The sequence below is a fragment of the Hypomesus nipponensis genome, chromosome 2 (assembly GCF_054491055.1).
Source record: "Hypomesus nipponensis isolate SF chromosome 2, ASM5449105v1, whole genome shotgun sequence".
In the NCBI taxonomy this organism is placed as follows: Eukaryota; Metazoa; Chordata; class Actinopteri; order Osmeriformes; family Osmeridae; genus Hypomesus; species Hypomesus nipponensis.
The window spans coordinates 22,794,089-22,810,218 of record NC_140362.1 but is presented as its reverse complement, the minus strand read 5'-3'; the positions used below and the strand labels follow the sequence as shown (position 1 = coordinate 22,810,218).

The window sequence follows — 16,130 nt, the reverse complement described above, 5'->3', positions numbered from 1 at the left end:
TTTGTAGAGTCCCGTTATCTTAAAGATATCAAGCTTCGTTTCATTCAACCTCAATCTGCAAGGAATCTTATCGCGTTCTGTAATGGATGAACACGTAAAAGGCGAAGCAGAGGAACAGGATCAGGCTTGGGCTTTTAATCGCTAGAAAAATGAAAAGAAAATAAAACCAGAAACGACTCATTCTTAAAAAAATCCGAAAATGAGCAAGCGTAGTCGAGATCGCACGGAAATAAGTGAGAAGGGAGGCGCTGGTGAACTCGGAGTAGCCTATTTATAGATATTATACAATAATCTCAGTATATGAAAACGTTAGTGTCAAATTGTATTTATTTGTTATTTGTAGGATTTATTGATTCATTTTGTGGCAGCCAATAGTTTGTCAAATTACATAAGGGCTACATGCCATTAACATTATTTAAACGTACAGGAACATAGCTATCAATGACCTTCTGCGGAGATACAAATGTCATCTAAAGAAACAAACCATAATGCAATATCTCAACAAAACTACAAGATTATTTTTATTATTCATAGGTAACAATTAGGGTTAGCAAAAATATCAATAATGTCCATTCATCATAAAATAAGGAAAGTCAGCAAGGCAAGGTTAACAAACATACATTATTCTAGATAGGCTCCAGCATCGTCCTCTTGGTTGAAAGAAAAATAAAAGTGATAAATTGACTTTTTGGCTTTACTGCCATTTCGAAAACATTCTCAAAGGTCAATCGGGAATATATTTAGTCACTAGATCCAAACGCGACACGTCTTGTGAATCGGTGAAAATCATGTTCGCCAGCAGATGCCGTTCGTACCTTTCAAATGCAGAAGCTGCTGATGTAGGAACCAGCAACCCAGCAGCCTGTTGGAGGTGGTAGTGGCCGTCTTTGGCCCTCCTGTTCAGCTCACAAAAAAATCGACGAGACGAGCAGCAGAAAGGGCCGGGGATGCAAACAGGACAAAACCAAAATACAACACTAAAGCAGAATTTGAGGAATGCTGATGCCTTAGAATATGGACAAGGGGGGGATCTACGAAGTTACCAACAACATCGAGCTAGCTTGCTAGTTTGCCAGCTACGATTTACTTTTAAATCATTTCTCCCCTCTCGATACATCTGCAACGATGCGGCTTGATTTGACTCACAGGACCGCGGCGATTGTTCTCTGCCTTTTGGGATGCAATATCTGGAGAGCGGCAACTAAAACCCTACAAGAAGATAATGGCATTAAAGGTAACGTCTCTGACATTTTATGTAGTATAATACTTATTTACAGAGTGTAGCTGCCACTTTAGTTTGTATTTGCCATGTCTTGTAAGTGCACTACGCAAGAAGCACTCATTTTATTGCTAGCAGAGGCTAGCCCAGCTAGCCACTATAGCACAAAGTTAGCCAACGTTAGCGGAATTTAAACTTCTAACCTAACGGCAATTGTCCTAGTGCTACCTACAATGTGGGAGTGTTATCTTGCAAACGTGTGAATAACGGAGGGAACATGTCCTGCTGTGATTCATAGTGCGAGTAATCACAAGAATGAAAAGCACATTTGAATATCTAATTATGGGTTGCTAACGTTAGCTTTAGAGATGCACGAGATAATTGATGCCCATGTGTGTTGGACTGACATCAAAGTGTGTGTAGCAAGTTAACAAGTTAATGACAAAGGCAACGAGTCGTTCTAATGGGACTGATGCATGAGACACATTATCCACTTGTTGACTTTTGCATTTTGTTAAATACATACAAATACACTCCAATGGTTCGTCTTCAACCGTGTGTTTTACAATGCATTCCACACAATATAATAGGTTGCTGCTTGGACTGGTCCAGCGCCCGTGATTACAAGTTAAGATATTGTTTTGGTGTCTCTTCCTCTCCCCTTTCTTCTCTCCTCTTTTTCTCTCACACACATTCTTCCCCTGTCTATCTTTATTCCTCAGAAACGCATAATAATAGCTTGGATATAATCTCTCTCACACACACTACTTTATGATTAGTATAGACAGAAAGATACACACACGCACATATTGTAACGTTTCTCTAATCTACTACTTTTCATAGTCCACCGTCAATTCTTAACTGAGATTTGATCACTTCTAAGGTTTTGGACATTCCTCTCCAAGGGTTCAGTTTTAAAACTGGGTGAACATCTGCTGGAAACAGGATAGGTGAAAGGATTTTGTGTATTTTGTAATTATAAGTATTTGTAATTATTCTTGCCTATTTTACTGGACACTTTATACACTGTCTTTCAATCAATTCAGTTTTTCTCTGGAGTTCCTCTCATTTACAGACTCCTCCTTTCTCTCTCAAAGTCTCTGTTTTTCTTTTGGCTATTTCTTTCCTGTCTCCCCCACTTCCTCTCTCTCTCTCTCTCTCTCTCTCTCTCTCTCTCTCTCTCTCTCTCTCTCTCTCTCTCTCTCTCTCTCTCTCTCTCTCTCTCTCTCTCTCTCTCTCTCTCTCCTCCCCTCCCCCTCCTCCCCTGCTCTGACCCAGTCTAACCTTCAGGCCGACCCTGGGGGGGGTGTGGTCTGGTCGATATGCAGGGCTCTGCTGGTCTAGTTAAGCTGTGCAGCCATACTCCCTCTACTGCAGACCATACTCCTTAGTCAGGACCAGCCACTGAAGCAAGGCTAATGCAGGGTGACAGAAAGACTATGTTCTGTGTGTAGAAATGGCACCGCAGCACTGTTCCCTGTGTGTTGTGTATGGACTACTAAACCAGCAGCCATCCAGCACATCACAGTTGTCCCTGAGCTTAAACACTGCTGGCTTTGAAAACACCCTGTCATCTCATGGTCTACAATCTGTCACACCGCTAAAGGAAGCAGGCCTCCTGTTCTGTATCACACGCAAGGTATGGAGAGCCAGGCCTACTGGTGCTTATAGACAGCAGGAGAAAGGACCGGTGATATTCATAGACCTATAGGGTTAGGGCTTATACATACACATTGATCCACAGCAGTCCAACAGAAGCATTCAGTAATTGTTTTGGTAGTTGAGATGTGACGTATTGTGTGCGTATATAACATGCCAGCAGCTGACTCCAACCTGGCTCTGCCAGGGTCCACTCATTCCCAGCGTCAGCAGAAAGCACATGGTCTGGGCAGGCAATAGGCCTCCCTGTGGGCACACATGGTCTGATGGATTCACCTTTCAATCCTTTTTCCAGTGTCAGGAGTAGAATGCTCTCTAGAGCAGAGAAGAGCTCTCAGGATCTCCATTATTTCTGTGCAGGAAATGAATGATGCCCAATGTCTTAAAGCAACACTGATCAATAACCTGTGTGCTCTGCTCACTCACACACCCAGGACCCTGCTGGTTGGACTGCTGTTGCCTTGGCTAATTGTTTGAGGTTGTAGCATCGGGCAAGGAAAACTGTCTTTGAAGTCTTTGTCTTTCATATGGTACACACGCCCTGCAGAGTCAACAGAGTGAAGAGTTACTGGTTTAACAAGGCTCACACAACCAGCTCGTATAGGCAGATATGCTGTGACTCCCCGTGTGTGTGTGTGTGTGTGTGTGTGGATGACACTCCTTGGCTTCTTTAAGAGTGAGGTCACTAGATTTATTGGATGAGATTGGGAAGGGGAGTGTTGCATTTGACACTGTGTGTTTGAGAGAGGGAGAGAGAAACAGAACAGGGGTCTCCCAGGGGAGTTCTCCAAAGTGAGCACAGCTGGTACCCCTAACAACGGATCGCCGTAGTGGGACAGGAAGTGATGTATTGCTTTAAGAATGACCCCCCAACCCCCTCTCTTATGCAGTGGAGGTTGTCCCATAGGCCCAGCCCATAGAGGTACTCTACTGCAGGAGGGAGTGCATAGGTCAAGCCTAATTTTCACTCCTCTCCTGAAGATCTTCTAATCTGCAAAATGATTAGTAAATTGTCAGTCTGACAGAATGGAAGTTGGAAAAACTGACACGGGATGATTGTGTGGTTTGTTGCCTTATTAATACTTGGTGTATCTCGTTGTGTCAGAACCCTACCCCCAGGATGGCTGTGTTTGTAGGATGGTCTGGCCTGCTCACCTGTCCCCTCAGGATGGCTGTGTGACGGGGGAGCCTGGAACCCTTCCAGCCTTAATTGAAAGGTCGCCATGGTTCAGACAACCACCAGTGATCAGAGTTCACGTGGTTGTGCATACAAGCAACTGTACAGAGAGACAAGGCTTGCTGTTGTCCACCCTGAGCTGCATGTTGCTGCTAATGTGGCTAATATGGTTTAGTCCTACCAGAACATGTTTGTCAATCATGTAGCTGTTGTGTGTTGTCCAGGCTCCCCCGTCACACAGCCTTCCTGAGGGGACAGGTGAGCAGGCCAGACCATCCTACAAACACAACCATCCTGGGGGTAGGGTTCTGACACAACGAGATACACCAAGTATTAATAAGGCAACAAACCACACAATCATCCCGTGTCAGTTTTTCCAACTTCCATTCTGTCCATTCCATTCTTTTCCCAGTGGGTTACACTGAGATCAAGCTACGTGTTAACAACATACAACTTCAGATACAAAAAGATGTTTTTTAAAACATTTGACCAAGTCACTGTTCAGTCTAAACAGCACCTTATGGCAGGAAGCTCAATGGCCATGTCATTTCCTTGTTATTATTCTGTATCCAAAGATTGTGTGAATGTGTAGACCTGGCGTTGACCTAGGAGGAAGGTGGATGACTACAGAGCAGGAGGAACAACATGCAGTGTTTCTGTGTGTGTGTGTGCGTGTGTTGGGTATCCAGGCAACTCTGGTCTCTCTAGAAAGGATATCCAGCATCGTTACAGGGAGAGTTAATGGTGTAATTGAAGTGCTGTGCTTTAGGAATGCAAGTGTGTGTTCCATTGTTAGCTTCACAGCCGCCTCTCTGTCTGACACATGCTCGGACACCGTGAAAGGGGATGTGTGTGTGTGTACAGTTGTTTCCTGCTTCGGGCTAAGACCTCTCAAAGGAAAAATGGCATGTTGTTTTGGCAGGGAAGCACTTTTTGACTGTAACCAGGAAATTGGTCAAAAGGGAGCATTGTGATTGGCTGTTTGATGTGTTGTTGTCTTGTGCTTGACGTTGCAGAGGTGACTCTGAAGGTCCACCTGAGTGACGCCAGCACCCACCAGCCACTGGGCGGAGCCATCATTGAGCTCTTCACCAACCACACGCCTGTAACCATGGAGACATCCGCTGCTGACGGCAATGCCTACCTCCGCTTCCCTTACCGTCTCGGAACGCCACTGGTCGTCACAGCAACCAAACAGGGTTACGTGCCAAACTCTGCCCCCTGGAGACCCACCAGACTGCCTGGTGTGTGTGTGCAAGTGTGAAGAAGGAGGATGAGTGTGTGAAGGAGTCAGTGCAGAGTGTTAAGAGTCGAAGTGGCGAGCGAGCGGTGCTGTTTGTGTGAACAGACAGCAGGTCTAGTCAACAGGGTCTTTGCTCTGTGTGTGTGTGAGATGAGGAGGAGTGACTGAGTGAGCAGCTGTAGTGATGCCAACACTCAGCGAGGGGACACCTAATCCTCTCACAGTGCTGTATGCACACACGCATCCTGGATAAGTGTGTGTGTGTGTGTAGGCGGCGGGGAGGGGTTCATTAGAAGCTAGTGGAACGGCAGCCAATTGGATTAGCACGCTTACCAGCACTGAACAATAGAAGAGAGAGAGAGAGAGAGAGAGAGAGAGAGCATCCTGTCCGCTCCGACAGCATCCTGTCCTTACGGGAAACTGAATGCCGAATGAAAGATGGACACTAGGGCCTGATAATCCTTTTATTATCAGGTGTGTCAAGGTACATTTCAACATGTTCTGAAAGGAACTCATTGCGTGTGGGGGGTGTATTCTTGCAGTGTTCTCCACTCTCAGTCTGGACCTGCTGCCAGAGAGAACTGCCACGCTGATGGTGTACGATGATGTCGTTCAGATCGTCTCTGGGTTCCAAGGTAACACTTTGTCCTCTGTGTGTGTGTGTGCCTGCTGTCTGTGTGTGTGTGCCTGCAGTCTGTGTGTGTGTGCCTGCAGTCTGTGTGTGTGCCTGCAGTCTGTGTGTGTGCCTGCTGTCTGTGTGTGTGTGCCTGCAGTCTGTGTGTGTGTGCCTGCAGTCTGTGTGTGTGCCTGCTGTCTGTGTGTGTGTGCCTGCAGTCTGTGTGTGTGTGCCTGCAGTCTGTGTGTGTGTGCCTGCAGTCTGTGTGTGTGCCTGCAGTCTGTGTGTGTGTGCCTGCAGTCTGTGTGTGTGCCTGCTGTCTGTGTGTGTGTGCCTGCTGTCTGTGTGTGTGTGCCTGCAGTCTGTGTGTGTGCCTGCTGTCTGTGTGTGTGTGCCTGCAGTCTGTGTGTGTGTGCCTGCAGTCTGTGTGTGTGTGCCTGCAGTCTGTGTGTGTGTGCCTGCAGTCTGTGTGTGTGCCTGCAGTCTGTGTGTGTGCCTGCAGTCTGTGTGTGTGCCTGCTGTCTGTGTGTGTGTGCCTGCAGTCTGTGTGTGTGTGCCTGCAGTCTGTGTGTGTGTGTGCCTGCTGTCTGTGTGTGTGTGTGCCTGCAGTCTGTGTGTGTGTGTGCCTGCTGTCTGTGTGTGTGCCTGCTGTCTGTGTGTGTGTGTGCCTGCTGTCTGTGTGTGTGCCTGCTGTCTGTGTGTGTGAGCAGTGATTTAGCCCTTTCCCCTTTGACCTGATACACATAAATAATGTGACACATCCAACCCAGTCTCTTAAAGAAGCCAAGCACACCCACCCTCCCTTGCGCTCCTGCCTGGCCTATCGTACATCTTTTGATTGCGTGTGTAATTACATTAGATAAGGTTACATTAGATTTGTTTTCATCAGTATACATGTTCTTGTCTTGTCTCCTGGCTCCTTTGTGTCTGTGATTGGCAGGTGACTGAGTCATTGGTGATTGAGTCTGTCTGCTGTCTGGCTGACAGATGTGGACACCATGTTAGAGAGGGGAGGGGTCTTGTGATGGACTATAGGATGGAAGGAGTTTACACTGGGCTCTGTTGGAATCACCACCTGGGCTCATTTACATGCTCTGTTTCATAGCCGGACCACCAGATATTATCTTTAGCCAGGTATAGATATGATCTGAAGTTGAGTTTTTACCTGCCAGAGCAAGTGAAGGAGTGAATGTGGGGCTTAAACCGAGCGTAAACATGAAAACACCCCCCCACACACACTCCCTCTCTAACACACACCCACACACACACTCCCTCTATAACACACCCCCCTACACACACTCCCTCTCTAACACACACCCACACACACACTCCCTCTATAACACACCCCCCTACACACACTCCCTCTCTAACACACACCCACACACACACTCCGGGTCAGAGTCCTGTCTCATGGTGCAGGAATGCATACTCACCACAGTGGAAACACAATGACCTCACCTCGCACACTTTGTCTTTAACACACACACACACACACACACTACATCTAACACACACACACACACACACACTACATCTAACACACACACACTTTCTTTGTTGCTGTTTTGCACTCTTTGCTGGTCTGGTTGCTCAAGGAGAGAGAAAGAAAAAGAACAGCAGGAATCTGAAAGAGAAACTGTGACCGTACAGAATCGATCCTGTCTCTTTTATTAAGATGTAAGTGTGTGTATACAGCAAGACTAGTGACTCAGAACGGCAGATACAACAGCAGCCTGTCCTGGGTTAGAACTAACAGGACACAGTCATCAAGAGCCCTCCCCAGTCCAAACCCTCCCCTGTCCAAACCCTACACTGATGACTGTGTGCAGCTTCTCACCCCCCCCTGCGTGCGTCTCTCCTCCCCCAGTTTCGAGGGCTCACCCCTGGGTCCAGTTCCAGCGCCGGGCCCTGAGCCTTCCTCCCAACACGTCCTACACCAACCTCAGCGCCCTGCTGACCGTGGCCTGCGCCCCTGCTCACATGCAGCACTTCCCCTATCTGCAGGGCCTGCAGGGCCTGGGGGGCAACAGCTCAGGTAGGCAGCGCTGTGGGAGCAGAGCGGAGGGCGGAGCTGAAGGGGTGGTGGGCGGAGCTGGAGGGGTGGTGGGCGGAGCTGGAGGGGTGGTGGGCGGAGCTGGAGGGGTGGTGGGGGGGCGGAGCTGGAGGGTGGTGGGGGGGGGGGCGGAGCTGGAGGGTGGTGGGGAGTGGTTAGAGCTGGAGGGGTGGGGGGGGGGCGGAGCTGGAGGGTGGTGGGGAGTGGTTAGAGCTGCAGCAGGAGTTGACCTTGGACAGATAGATGATCCTGATAACACCTCCCCTCTGACCCTCACACCATCCTGTCTGCTCCATTCTTACACAACCCCTATGTATGTGTGTGTGTGTGCCCTGGGCTGTGTGAGGGAGCCACTGTTTGTCTATGTTTGCCCCTCCTCTTGTTGAGTGCCCCTCAAAGGTCACCAGCCCCCCTCCCTTGGCAAATAATTCTGCCCCCCCACATCTGAGTCTTCAGTTTGACTCCATTAGCTTTATTAAAAATGGCCTGCTCCCCCCCCCCCACACACACACGCACACATACTCTGTACCCCCCTTATATCCCATTTATTTTCCATTGTTGATCCTTCTCTAGCTATTTCTACATCCTCCTAGTCTTCCCCTGGCCTCCCCTGTCCTCCCCTGGCCTCTCCTCCCCTGGTCTCCCCTGGCCTCTCCTCCCCTCTCCTCCCCTGTCCTCCCCTGGCCTCTCCTCCCCTGGCCTCCCCTGTCCTCCCCTGGCCTCTCTTCCCCTGGCCTCTCCTCCCCTGGCCTCCCCTGGCCTCTCCTCCCCTCTCCTCCCCTGTCCTCCCCTGGCCTCTCCTCCCCTGGCCTCCCCTGTCCTCCCCTGGCCTCTCTTCCCCTGGCCTCTCCTCCCCTGGCCTCTCCTCCCCTGGCCTCCCCTGTCCTCCCCTGGCCTCTCTTCCCCTGGCCTCTCCTCCCCTGGTCTCCCCTGTCCTCCCCTGGCCTCTCCTCCCCTGGCCTCTCTTCCCCTGGCCTCTCTTCCCCTGGCCTCCCCTGTCCTCCCCTGGCCTCTCCTCCCCTGGCCTCTCCTCCCCTGGCCTCTCTTCCCTGGCCCCCCCTCCCAGTTTCCTTTCTTTTCTTCTGCTTGCCCTGTGTTTACTTCTCAATCTGCTCCTCTCAACTTTTCTCTCTGGCTCCTCCCACATGTAGTGCCCTCCCTATTGTTCTCCCATGTGACCCTCCATCTCGCCTCCACTCCTCCACCCTGTTGTCCCCTAACAGGATCCGAGCGCAGATTTGAGCTGACTCCGGTGGCAGCCATCTCAGTCCACCTATTGGCCAGCGATGGTGTGGAGCTGCTGGTAAACGAGCCAATCAGCATCTCTGTCCCTCTGCCAGCCAATAGCGGTCTGAAGGACAACGATCACATACCTGCCTGGAGGTTCGACCCCCGCTTGGGTGAGTACCTGAGTTCCTTTCTTTCCACAACGTTTACCAGTTCTTTGTAGACACACACAAAACCACATACACACACACATTCAGAACTGATCACGGAACATTGGAATAGTTCAAAGGTTTATGATAGATTAGTGAAAATAAACCACTGAATTAAACAGCGAATCAAGTACTTGTGGTCACGTGCACATCACGAGAATGGATGTAGGATTATGATCCAGACAGGTTAGCTCAGCCAGGCCTGCTGAAGAACTGGTCCAGACTATAACCTGCTGAATAACTGGTCCAGACTATAACCTGCTGAATAACTGGTCCAGACTATAACCTGCTGAAGAACTGGTCCAGACTATAACCTGCTGAAGAACTGGTCCAGACTACTGGACCAGCGTTGCAGCAGCCTGACCAGCGTTACACCAGCCTGACCAGCGTTACACCAGCCTGACCAGCGTTACAGCAGCCTGACCAGCGTTACAGCAGCCTGACCAGCGTTTCACCAGCCTGACCAGCGTTACACCAGCCTGACCAGCGTTAAAGCAGCCTGACCAGCGTTACACCAGCCTGACCAGCGTTACACCAGCCTGACCAGCGTTACACCAGCCTGACCAGCGTTACACCAGCCTGACCAGCGTTAAAGCAGCCTGACCAGCGTTACACCAGCCTGACCAGCGTTACACCAGCCTGACCAGCGTTACAGCAGCCTGACCAGCGTTACACCAGCCTGACCAGCGTTACACCAGCCTGACCAGCGTTACAGCAGCCTGACCAGCGTTACACCAGCCTGACCAGCGTTACACCAGCCTGACCAGCGTTACACCAGCCTGACCAGCGTTACAGCAGGGAAACTACTGCACCAGACTGAGCTAGATTGAAGCCAGTGACGTTGTTGCAGTGCAAGGGCCAGACCTTTGTCCGTTGTCCTAAATGTGCAGTGAGGTCTACAATATGTGACTTATCACTCTCCTGAAGTGTGACCAAGGCAGGTCCTGGAGGAGCACGTCTACAGACGGCCCTCCCCCCTCCATCAGTCTGCTGGTTAGGGTTAGGGGTATTCCACAACAGCTGCTGTGTCTCTGAACTTCACTCTGGGATAGACCCCTGTTCCCTAGCAACCCCCAAATAAACAACAGAGTAGGGGCTTCAGAGAGAGACAGACAGAGAAATTTTCATAAATCATAAAGAAGCCAATGTGAGGAGGCTGTTGTTGTGTTTTTGCACATGGCCTAGTTGCAGTCTTGAGGGCAGAGCTCATGTGCACACACACACACAAACACACTCAAACCTGTTCTTCTGGTGTAGCCGCCAGTTGTACTTGTGGTGTTTTGTGTGCTGGTGAGGTTTCACTTGGTAAAGGAGATTCAATGTTCTCTCCTAAGGAAATGAGGAGGTTCCTGATGTAAATGCAACACCTGTAATAGCAATTTTTGATTGATGATGATGTTGATGTATGTGATGTCACTGTGAGACAGAGGACTGTGGTCAATTCAAAGGTTGTTATTTGACTTGGCATGAATGGAGACAGCAGAGTAAACAGCTCCCCTGGCCTCCCCTCCCCTCTCATGAATGGAGACAGCAGAGTAAACGCAGAGGGTGGATTGACTTGAACTCTGTTTGTATCGTCATGGTGGGTTGCCAGATTCTGGTCTGCTTTGTAAGGAAGCGTGAGAACACTTAAATGTTGCTGTTTAGAAAGGTCACTGAGAAACCCATCGCTGTCCCAGGGGATATGGAGTAGGGCTGGATAGAGCCATGGGCTGGGCTAGGCTGGAGGTAATACTTTAGTTTGGTTCTTGGGAGTGACTGATCAATACATCAAGTGTGAGTGTGTACAAGAGGGGAGGCAGGGGAGTACATCTCAAGCTCTCTCTATACACACTCTCCTGCCCTCCTCCATCCCTCTCCTGCCCTCCTCCACCTCTCTCCTGCCCTCCTCCACCTCTCTCCTGCCCTCCTCCACCCCTCTCCTGCCCTCCTCCATCCCTCTCCTGCTCTCCTCCACCCCTCTCCTGCCCTCCTCCACCTCTCTCCTGCCCTCCTCCATCCCTCTCCTGCCCTCCTCCACCTCCTGCTTCAGACCCTCTGGGATTGGCTTACTCCCCTTAATCCTAACCCTAAACATCAGGAGATCGGAATACAAACCTGATCATAAATCCACACTCAGAGACAACTTTGTTCCAGTCATTTTACTGGCACCCTCTCTCCCCTTGGCTCTGGGCTGGTTTTGTTCTCACCAAGACCCAGTCTGCTGCCTCCCTGTGGCTGTAACTAGAACTGCAGGTGCATCAGCACAGCCGTCAGGGCTCCCAACAGTCTGATCAAATCTTCAGAACACGTGGGTCTGAATAGTTTCTCTTACAAGGGTGATAAATAACTGTTTAAACACTTTAACCAGGAAACCTCCTTGGCAGCAGTCTCATGAGAGTGGGCCGGGGCCTAGTCTGTAATGGTAATGTGAGTCAGCTGTTTGTAGTGTGCAGAGCTTTGGTAGAGGACATGTTGTGCCTCAAATGGAATGTTGCATTAGGGGTGGTGTAGCTTGAATGTGCTTGTTAGTTGATAAAGTGTATTCACAAGCTGTGCGATCCTAATGTGTGTCTGTGTGTGTGTGTGTGTGTGTGTGTGTGTGTGCGCGCAGGGGTCTGGTTGAAGAGCAGCCTGGGCTATGTGCAGAGAGAGGGAGATCATCTGATCCTGACCTACATCGCTCCCCAGCTGGGGTACTGGGTGGCAGCCATGTCCCCTGTCCACACAGGTGAGCCCAGCTCTGCTCTGCTCACTCTTTATCCTGCACAAGGTCAAAGTGAAATAAAAGCCTTGAATGTGAAACGAAGACACATGTTGAATCCCTGGCATCTAAAGTGTGTGTGTGTGTGTTTTAGGTCCCATGGTGGCTAAGGACATCAGTACGTACCACACAGTGTTCCTGCTGGCGATCCTGGGAGGCATGGTCCTCATTCTGCTCTGCCTGCTTTGCCTGCTGCTCTATTACTGCAGGTACGTGGCTAGCTGGCTGGTAGGCTAGCTGGCTGGTAGGCTAGCTGACTGCTAGGCTAGCTGGCCGGCAGGCTAGCTGGCCGGCAGGCTAGCTGGCCTGCAGGCTAGCTGGCCGGCAGGTTAGCTGGTGGGAAGGCTAGCTGACTGCTAGGCTATCTGGCTGGTACGCTAGCCGGCTATCTGGCTGGTATATTGGCTGGCTGGCCGGCTGGTCAGTGGGCACTAAAACCCAATTACAGTGTTGGATCAATGACCCTATGCTATCATGTTCCAACAGTCAGGGGCGTGGCTGTAGTAGCTCCAAACAGCCCACAGAGGGAGCTGTAACGTGTGTCTCCTCCGCAGGCGGCGCTGCTTGAAGCCTCGTCTGTCCCGACGCAAGCTCACCCTGTCTGCTGCTCTGGACGGCAGCAAGAGAGACCAGGCCACCTCCATGTCTCACCTCCACCTCATCAGCAGCGAGGTACAGCCCTTCACTAGAGCCCCGTGGTGCGCACACACACACACACTCACGTCTATACTGTAGCCAGCAGCAGCAGTGACAGATGATTACGGTTACAGTCAGTATACTGCTGCCCTGTGCATTACATTCACACCATTTCTATTGCTATTTTAGTGGTTTCTCTGTGTGTTTTGATGCATCTTGCCTTGTCTCCAGGTGCAGCTGGAGATGGTTTCCACAGCAACAGAACCTGACATGACCACACCCATGCTCAAACCCTCCTCTTACGATCAGCATCACCAGGAGCTCGTCTCTCATGGCAACCACAGCCGCTCATCACTTGTTAACCACAGCCGACACGGCTCGTCTCTAGGCAACCTGACCCCCCGTAGCCGTGACTACCGGCAATCTGTGGAGACGTTCCCGCTGAAGTCCGCCCTTTCGACCGGAACGGACCGAGGCTACCGCCAATCATACACCTCCGTCTGCTCCTCCACCAATCAGGTTCTGGATAGACTGTCCTTAACCAATCACGTGAGCCAGATCAGCAGTGGGGGAGAGGCCACCTCCCCCTCCTCCCCCCCTCTCTCCCCCAGCCGGGCCGAGGCCATGGAGAGTAGGCCCCCTGACTACCACCTGTCCCGGTCTGTGGACCACCTGGAGCGCGCCCTGCCCCTCTCCCTCCCCCGGCCAGGACAGCTGCTGTGCTGTGGCTCCGTGGACCTGCTCAGCGGGGGGGAGGGCTACCCCAGAAGAGTGCGCCCCACGCTGGTGATCCCAGCTCATTACATGCGTCTGCCCGGGGAGCACCCTCTGTGTGGGCAGGCTCTGCTCCTGCAGATGGAGCAGCAGAGTGACCTGGAGACCATCCAGGCAGAGCTCAACGCCACGCAGCCCTCGGGCCACTCCCCTGACGACTGCTCACCTGGCTCGGCCAATCAGGGGGAAGGAGACGGACGTAACCTATCGGAATCTCTGTCTATCCCCACAACACTCGGAGAATCTGGTCTGGTTGAAATCAACGACGAGGACACTTTATTGGCTGAGAAGACCCTGATGGAACTCCGGGGAGGGAAGCCCCTCCCACACCCACGGGCCTGGTTCGTCTCATTGGACGGACGTTCCAACGCCCACATCCGCCACTCCTACATTGACCTGCAGCGGGCCGGGTGCCATGGCAACAGTACAGGAGGTGGCGGCAGGCGCAGTGGTAGGCACGGCAACAGCAACGACACCAGCCTGGACTCTGGGGTGGACCTGAACGAGCCCAGGGTGGGACGCAGGTGGAAGGAGGACAGGAAGAAGGACAGGGCGAAGAGCACTCCTCCAGCCGTCTACACCCAGCCGGTGAGCACTCCTCCAGCCGTCTACACCCAGCTGGTGTACGTGGACGACCTGGAGGGGCCAGCGAGCGAGGGAGAGGCAACACCCAAGAACAGCCCTGGAGACGGTCAACAGCCTGACACACAGTGCCATCAGGAGAAGATGGAGGAAAGAGAGGAGAAGGGGGAAGAGGTAGAGGAAGGAGGAGTCATCCAAATACAAGAAGCCCCTTCGCCTTCGCCTTCCTCATCCTCCCCCTCTTCCCCCCCTCCCCTGTCACCGCCAGAGGGGGTGGCCTTCAGGACTGAGCATGCCCAGACTTCTCTGCTGTCTGTCTCACCTGATGACGACCCATCCAACGACGATGGAGAGGGGGAGAAGAAGAGCCCTTGGCAGAAGAGAGAGGAGCGCCCCCTTTTGGCCTTCAACCTCAAATGACCCATACCTGACCTCTGACCCCTTATAACCACTTCACACACACAGAGAAATATGACGTTTGTTTCCCTATTCCCCCATATGTACGCAGCACTAAGGAGACAACAAGCGAGGAGCAGGTGAATCTGTGTACTGATATAACCTGTGCTGCACTCTCGTTGTTGCCTACACCCACATGGTGAGATGGCCCTGCCGGAGATACAGACTTTCAAAGCAAGAACCTAAAATAGGAGTCCTTCATTTAATGCACAACTGCTATGCCTTTTTATAAAATTAGCATTTTAAACAAAAAAAGAGGGTGAAGGAGACACAACCCTCTTCTGCTTGTTGATGAATCTTCTAGAACAAAAAATGGTGGAATAAGGTGGTATGAGCAATATTGCAGATGTTTAGCTGGGTTTGTTTCCTTTGACATATGCATTATGTTCAGGTCACTGGAAGTGGGAATGAGCAGTCATCACAGTGTAATGGAGTCTGTCAGAGAGGAAGGTGGCAGCCCTACCTGTGGAGGGTGCTGTGTGTGGACGAGGTGCCAGAACACTGGGACCAGAGCCAACCAATCAGCACTGAGGTAGAGGATATCACCCCAGACTCTCCTCATGGTGAAGGTCATGGTGAAGGTCGTGGAACCCAGACAAAGGCATTGTATTGTGGATGAGGTCACATGAGAAGTTTTTGATACTATTGAACAACTGACTGTGGCAGACTTTGCTCTGAACTGCTATGCATCACTTTTATACTGTTGCTTGAGATGCCTTTTTTTGTATTTTTCTTTTAATACTTTATGATTTTTAGTTGCAAACATTAAGTATTTTACTCATACGTTGTTTTTATTTGAGTTTGTTTCAGTACTTTTCCTTCAGACCCGCCTTAAAGGAGTAGATAAACAAACATGCTTGTTTCTTGTATCTTGAAACCAAACTGCTTTTCTCTCTTTGTGATTGCAACTATAACACTAATTGTTCCACGCGTCTAAGTGCCTTTGAAGTTGTCTAGTGAAGATCTGTTGATCACCCTATTTATTTCTCCACTCAAATGTTCTCCTCTACCTCACCCCTCTTTTGGCAGACAGCATGCAGTATGCAGGGGTGAATGTCATGTGGCAAAGCTAGATTAGATGTGAAGACAACAATCCACAGAACATGTGTGTCCGCATTTGAAGCTGTTTGTGCACGTGTGTGTGTGTGTGTGGTTGCTATTGACATCTGACCTCTTCAAATATTACAATTTGTATAGTTTGTATATTTTTCTCCCCTTTCTTGGTATAGTGTAAATGTTGTGTGAGCTTGTTGTGAACGGTACTCTCCTCCCCGTCTGTTCCATTGTAACCACTTGGGATGAGATGTACTGTATGTTACTGTGCACTCCACACCAAATGTCTTATTTGGTTGCTTGTATTATAATTGAAGCCTAATATTCTGAATAAACAACCAAATTACAACAATATGTGTATTTGTCAACAAATTGTTGTGGATGCTTCAAGTACAATCTTTTGAGAAATACTGATAGCCTACTGTTGTCTGGACTTCAAATACGGGCCCTAGGGCAGTTACCCAAGGCAGAAGAAGCAGAACT

General features: G+C 50.4%; 1 protein-coding gene across 2 annotated transcripts; it reads left to right on the top strand.

Annotated features, from left to right (window-relative positions):
* The first annotated feature begins 7 nt into the window (after positions 1–7).
* On the top strand, positions 8–15,999 carry fam171a1 (family with sequence similarity 171 member A1). 2 transcript variants are annotated; one of them, XM_084669059.1, is made up of 10 exons: positions 8–1,234; positions 4,280–4,355; positions 5,072–5,299; positions 5,841–5,933; positions 7,782–7,949; positions 9,191–9,367; positions 11,997–12,113; positions 12,241–12,355; positions 12,701–12,818; positions 13,014–15,999. In XM_084669059.1, the coding sequence occupies exons 1-10, from the start codon at positions 1,223–1,225 to the stop codon at positions 14,556–14,558; spliced, it is 2,649 nt and encodes an 882-aa protein (XP_084525185.1). In that variant the 5' UTR covers positions 8–1,222; the 3' UTR covers positions 14,559–15,999. The 2 variants fall into 2 exon arrangements, with proteins under 2 accessions (XP_084525185.1, XP_084525184.1); XM_084669058.1 differs by lacking the exon at positions 4,280–4,355 and having other exon boundaries at positions 10–1,234.
* Positions 16,000–16,130: the final 131 nt, after the last annotated feature.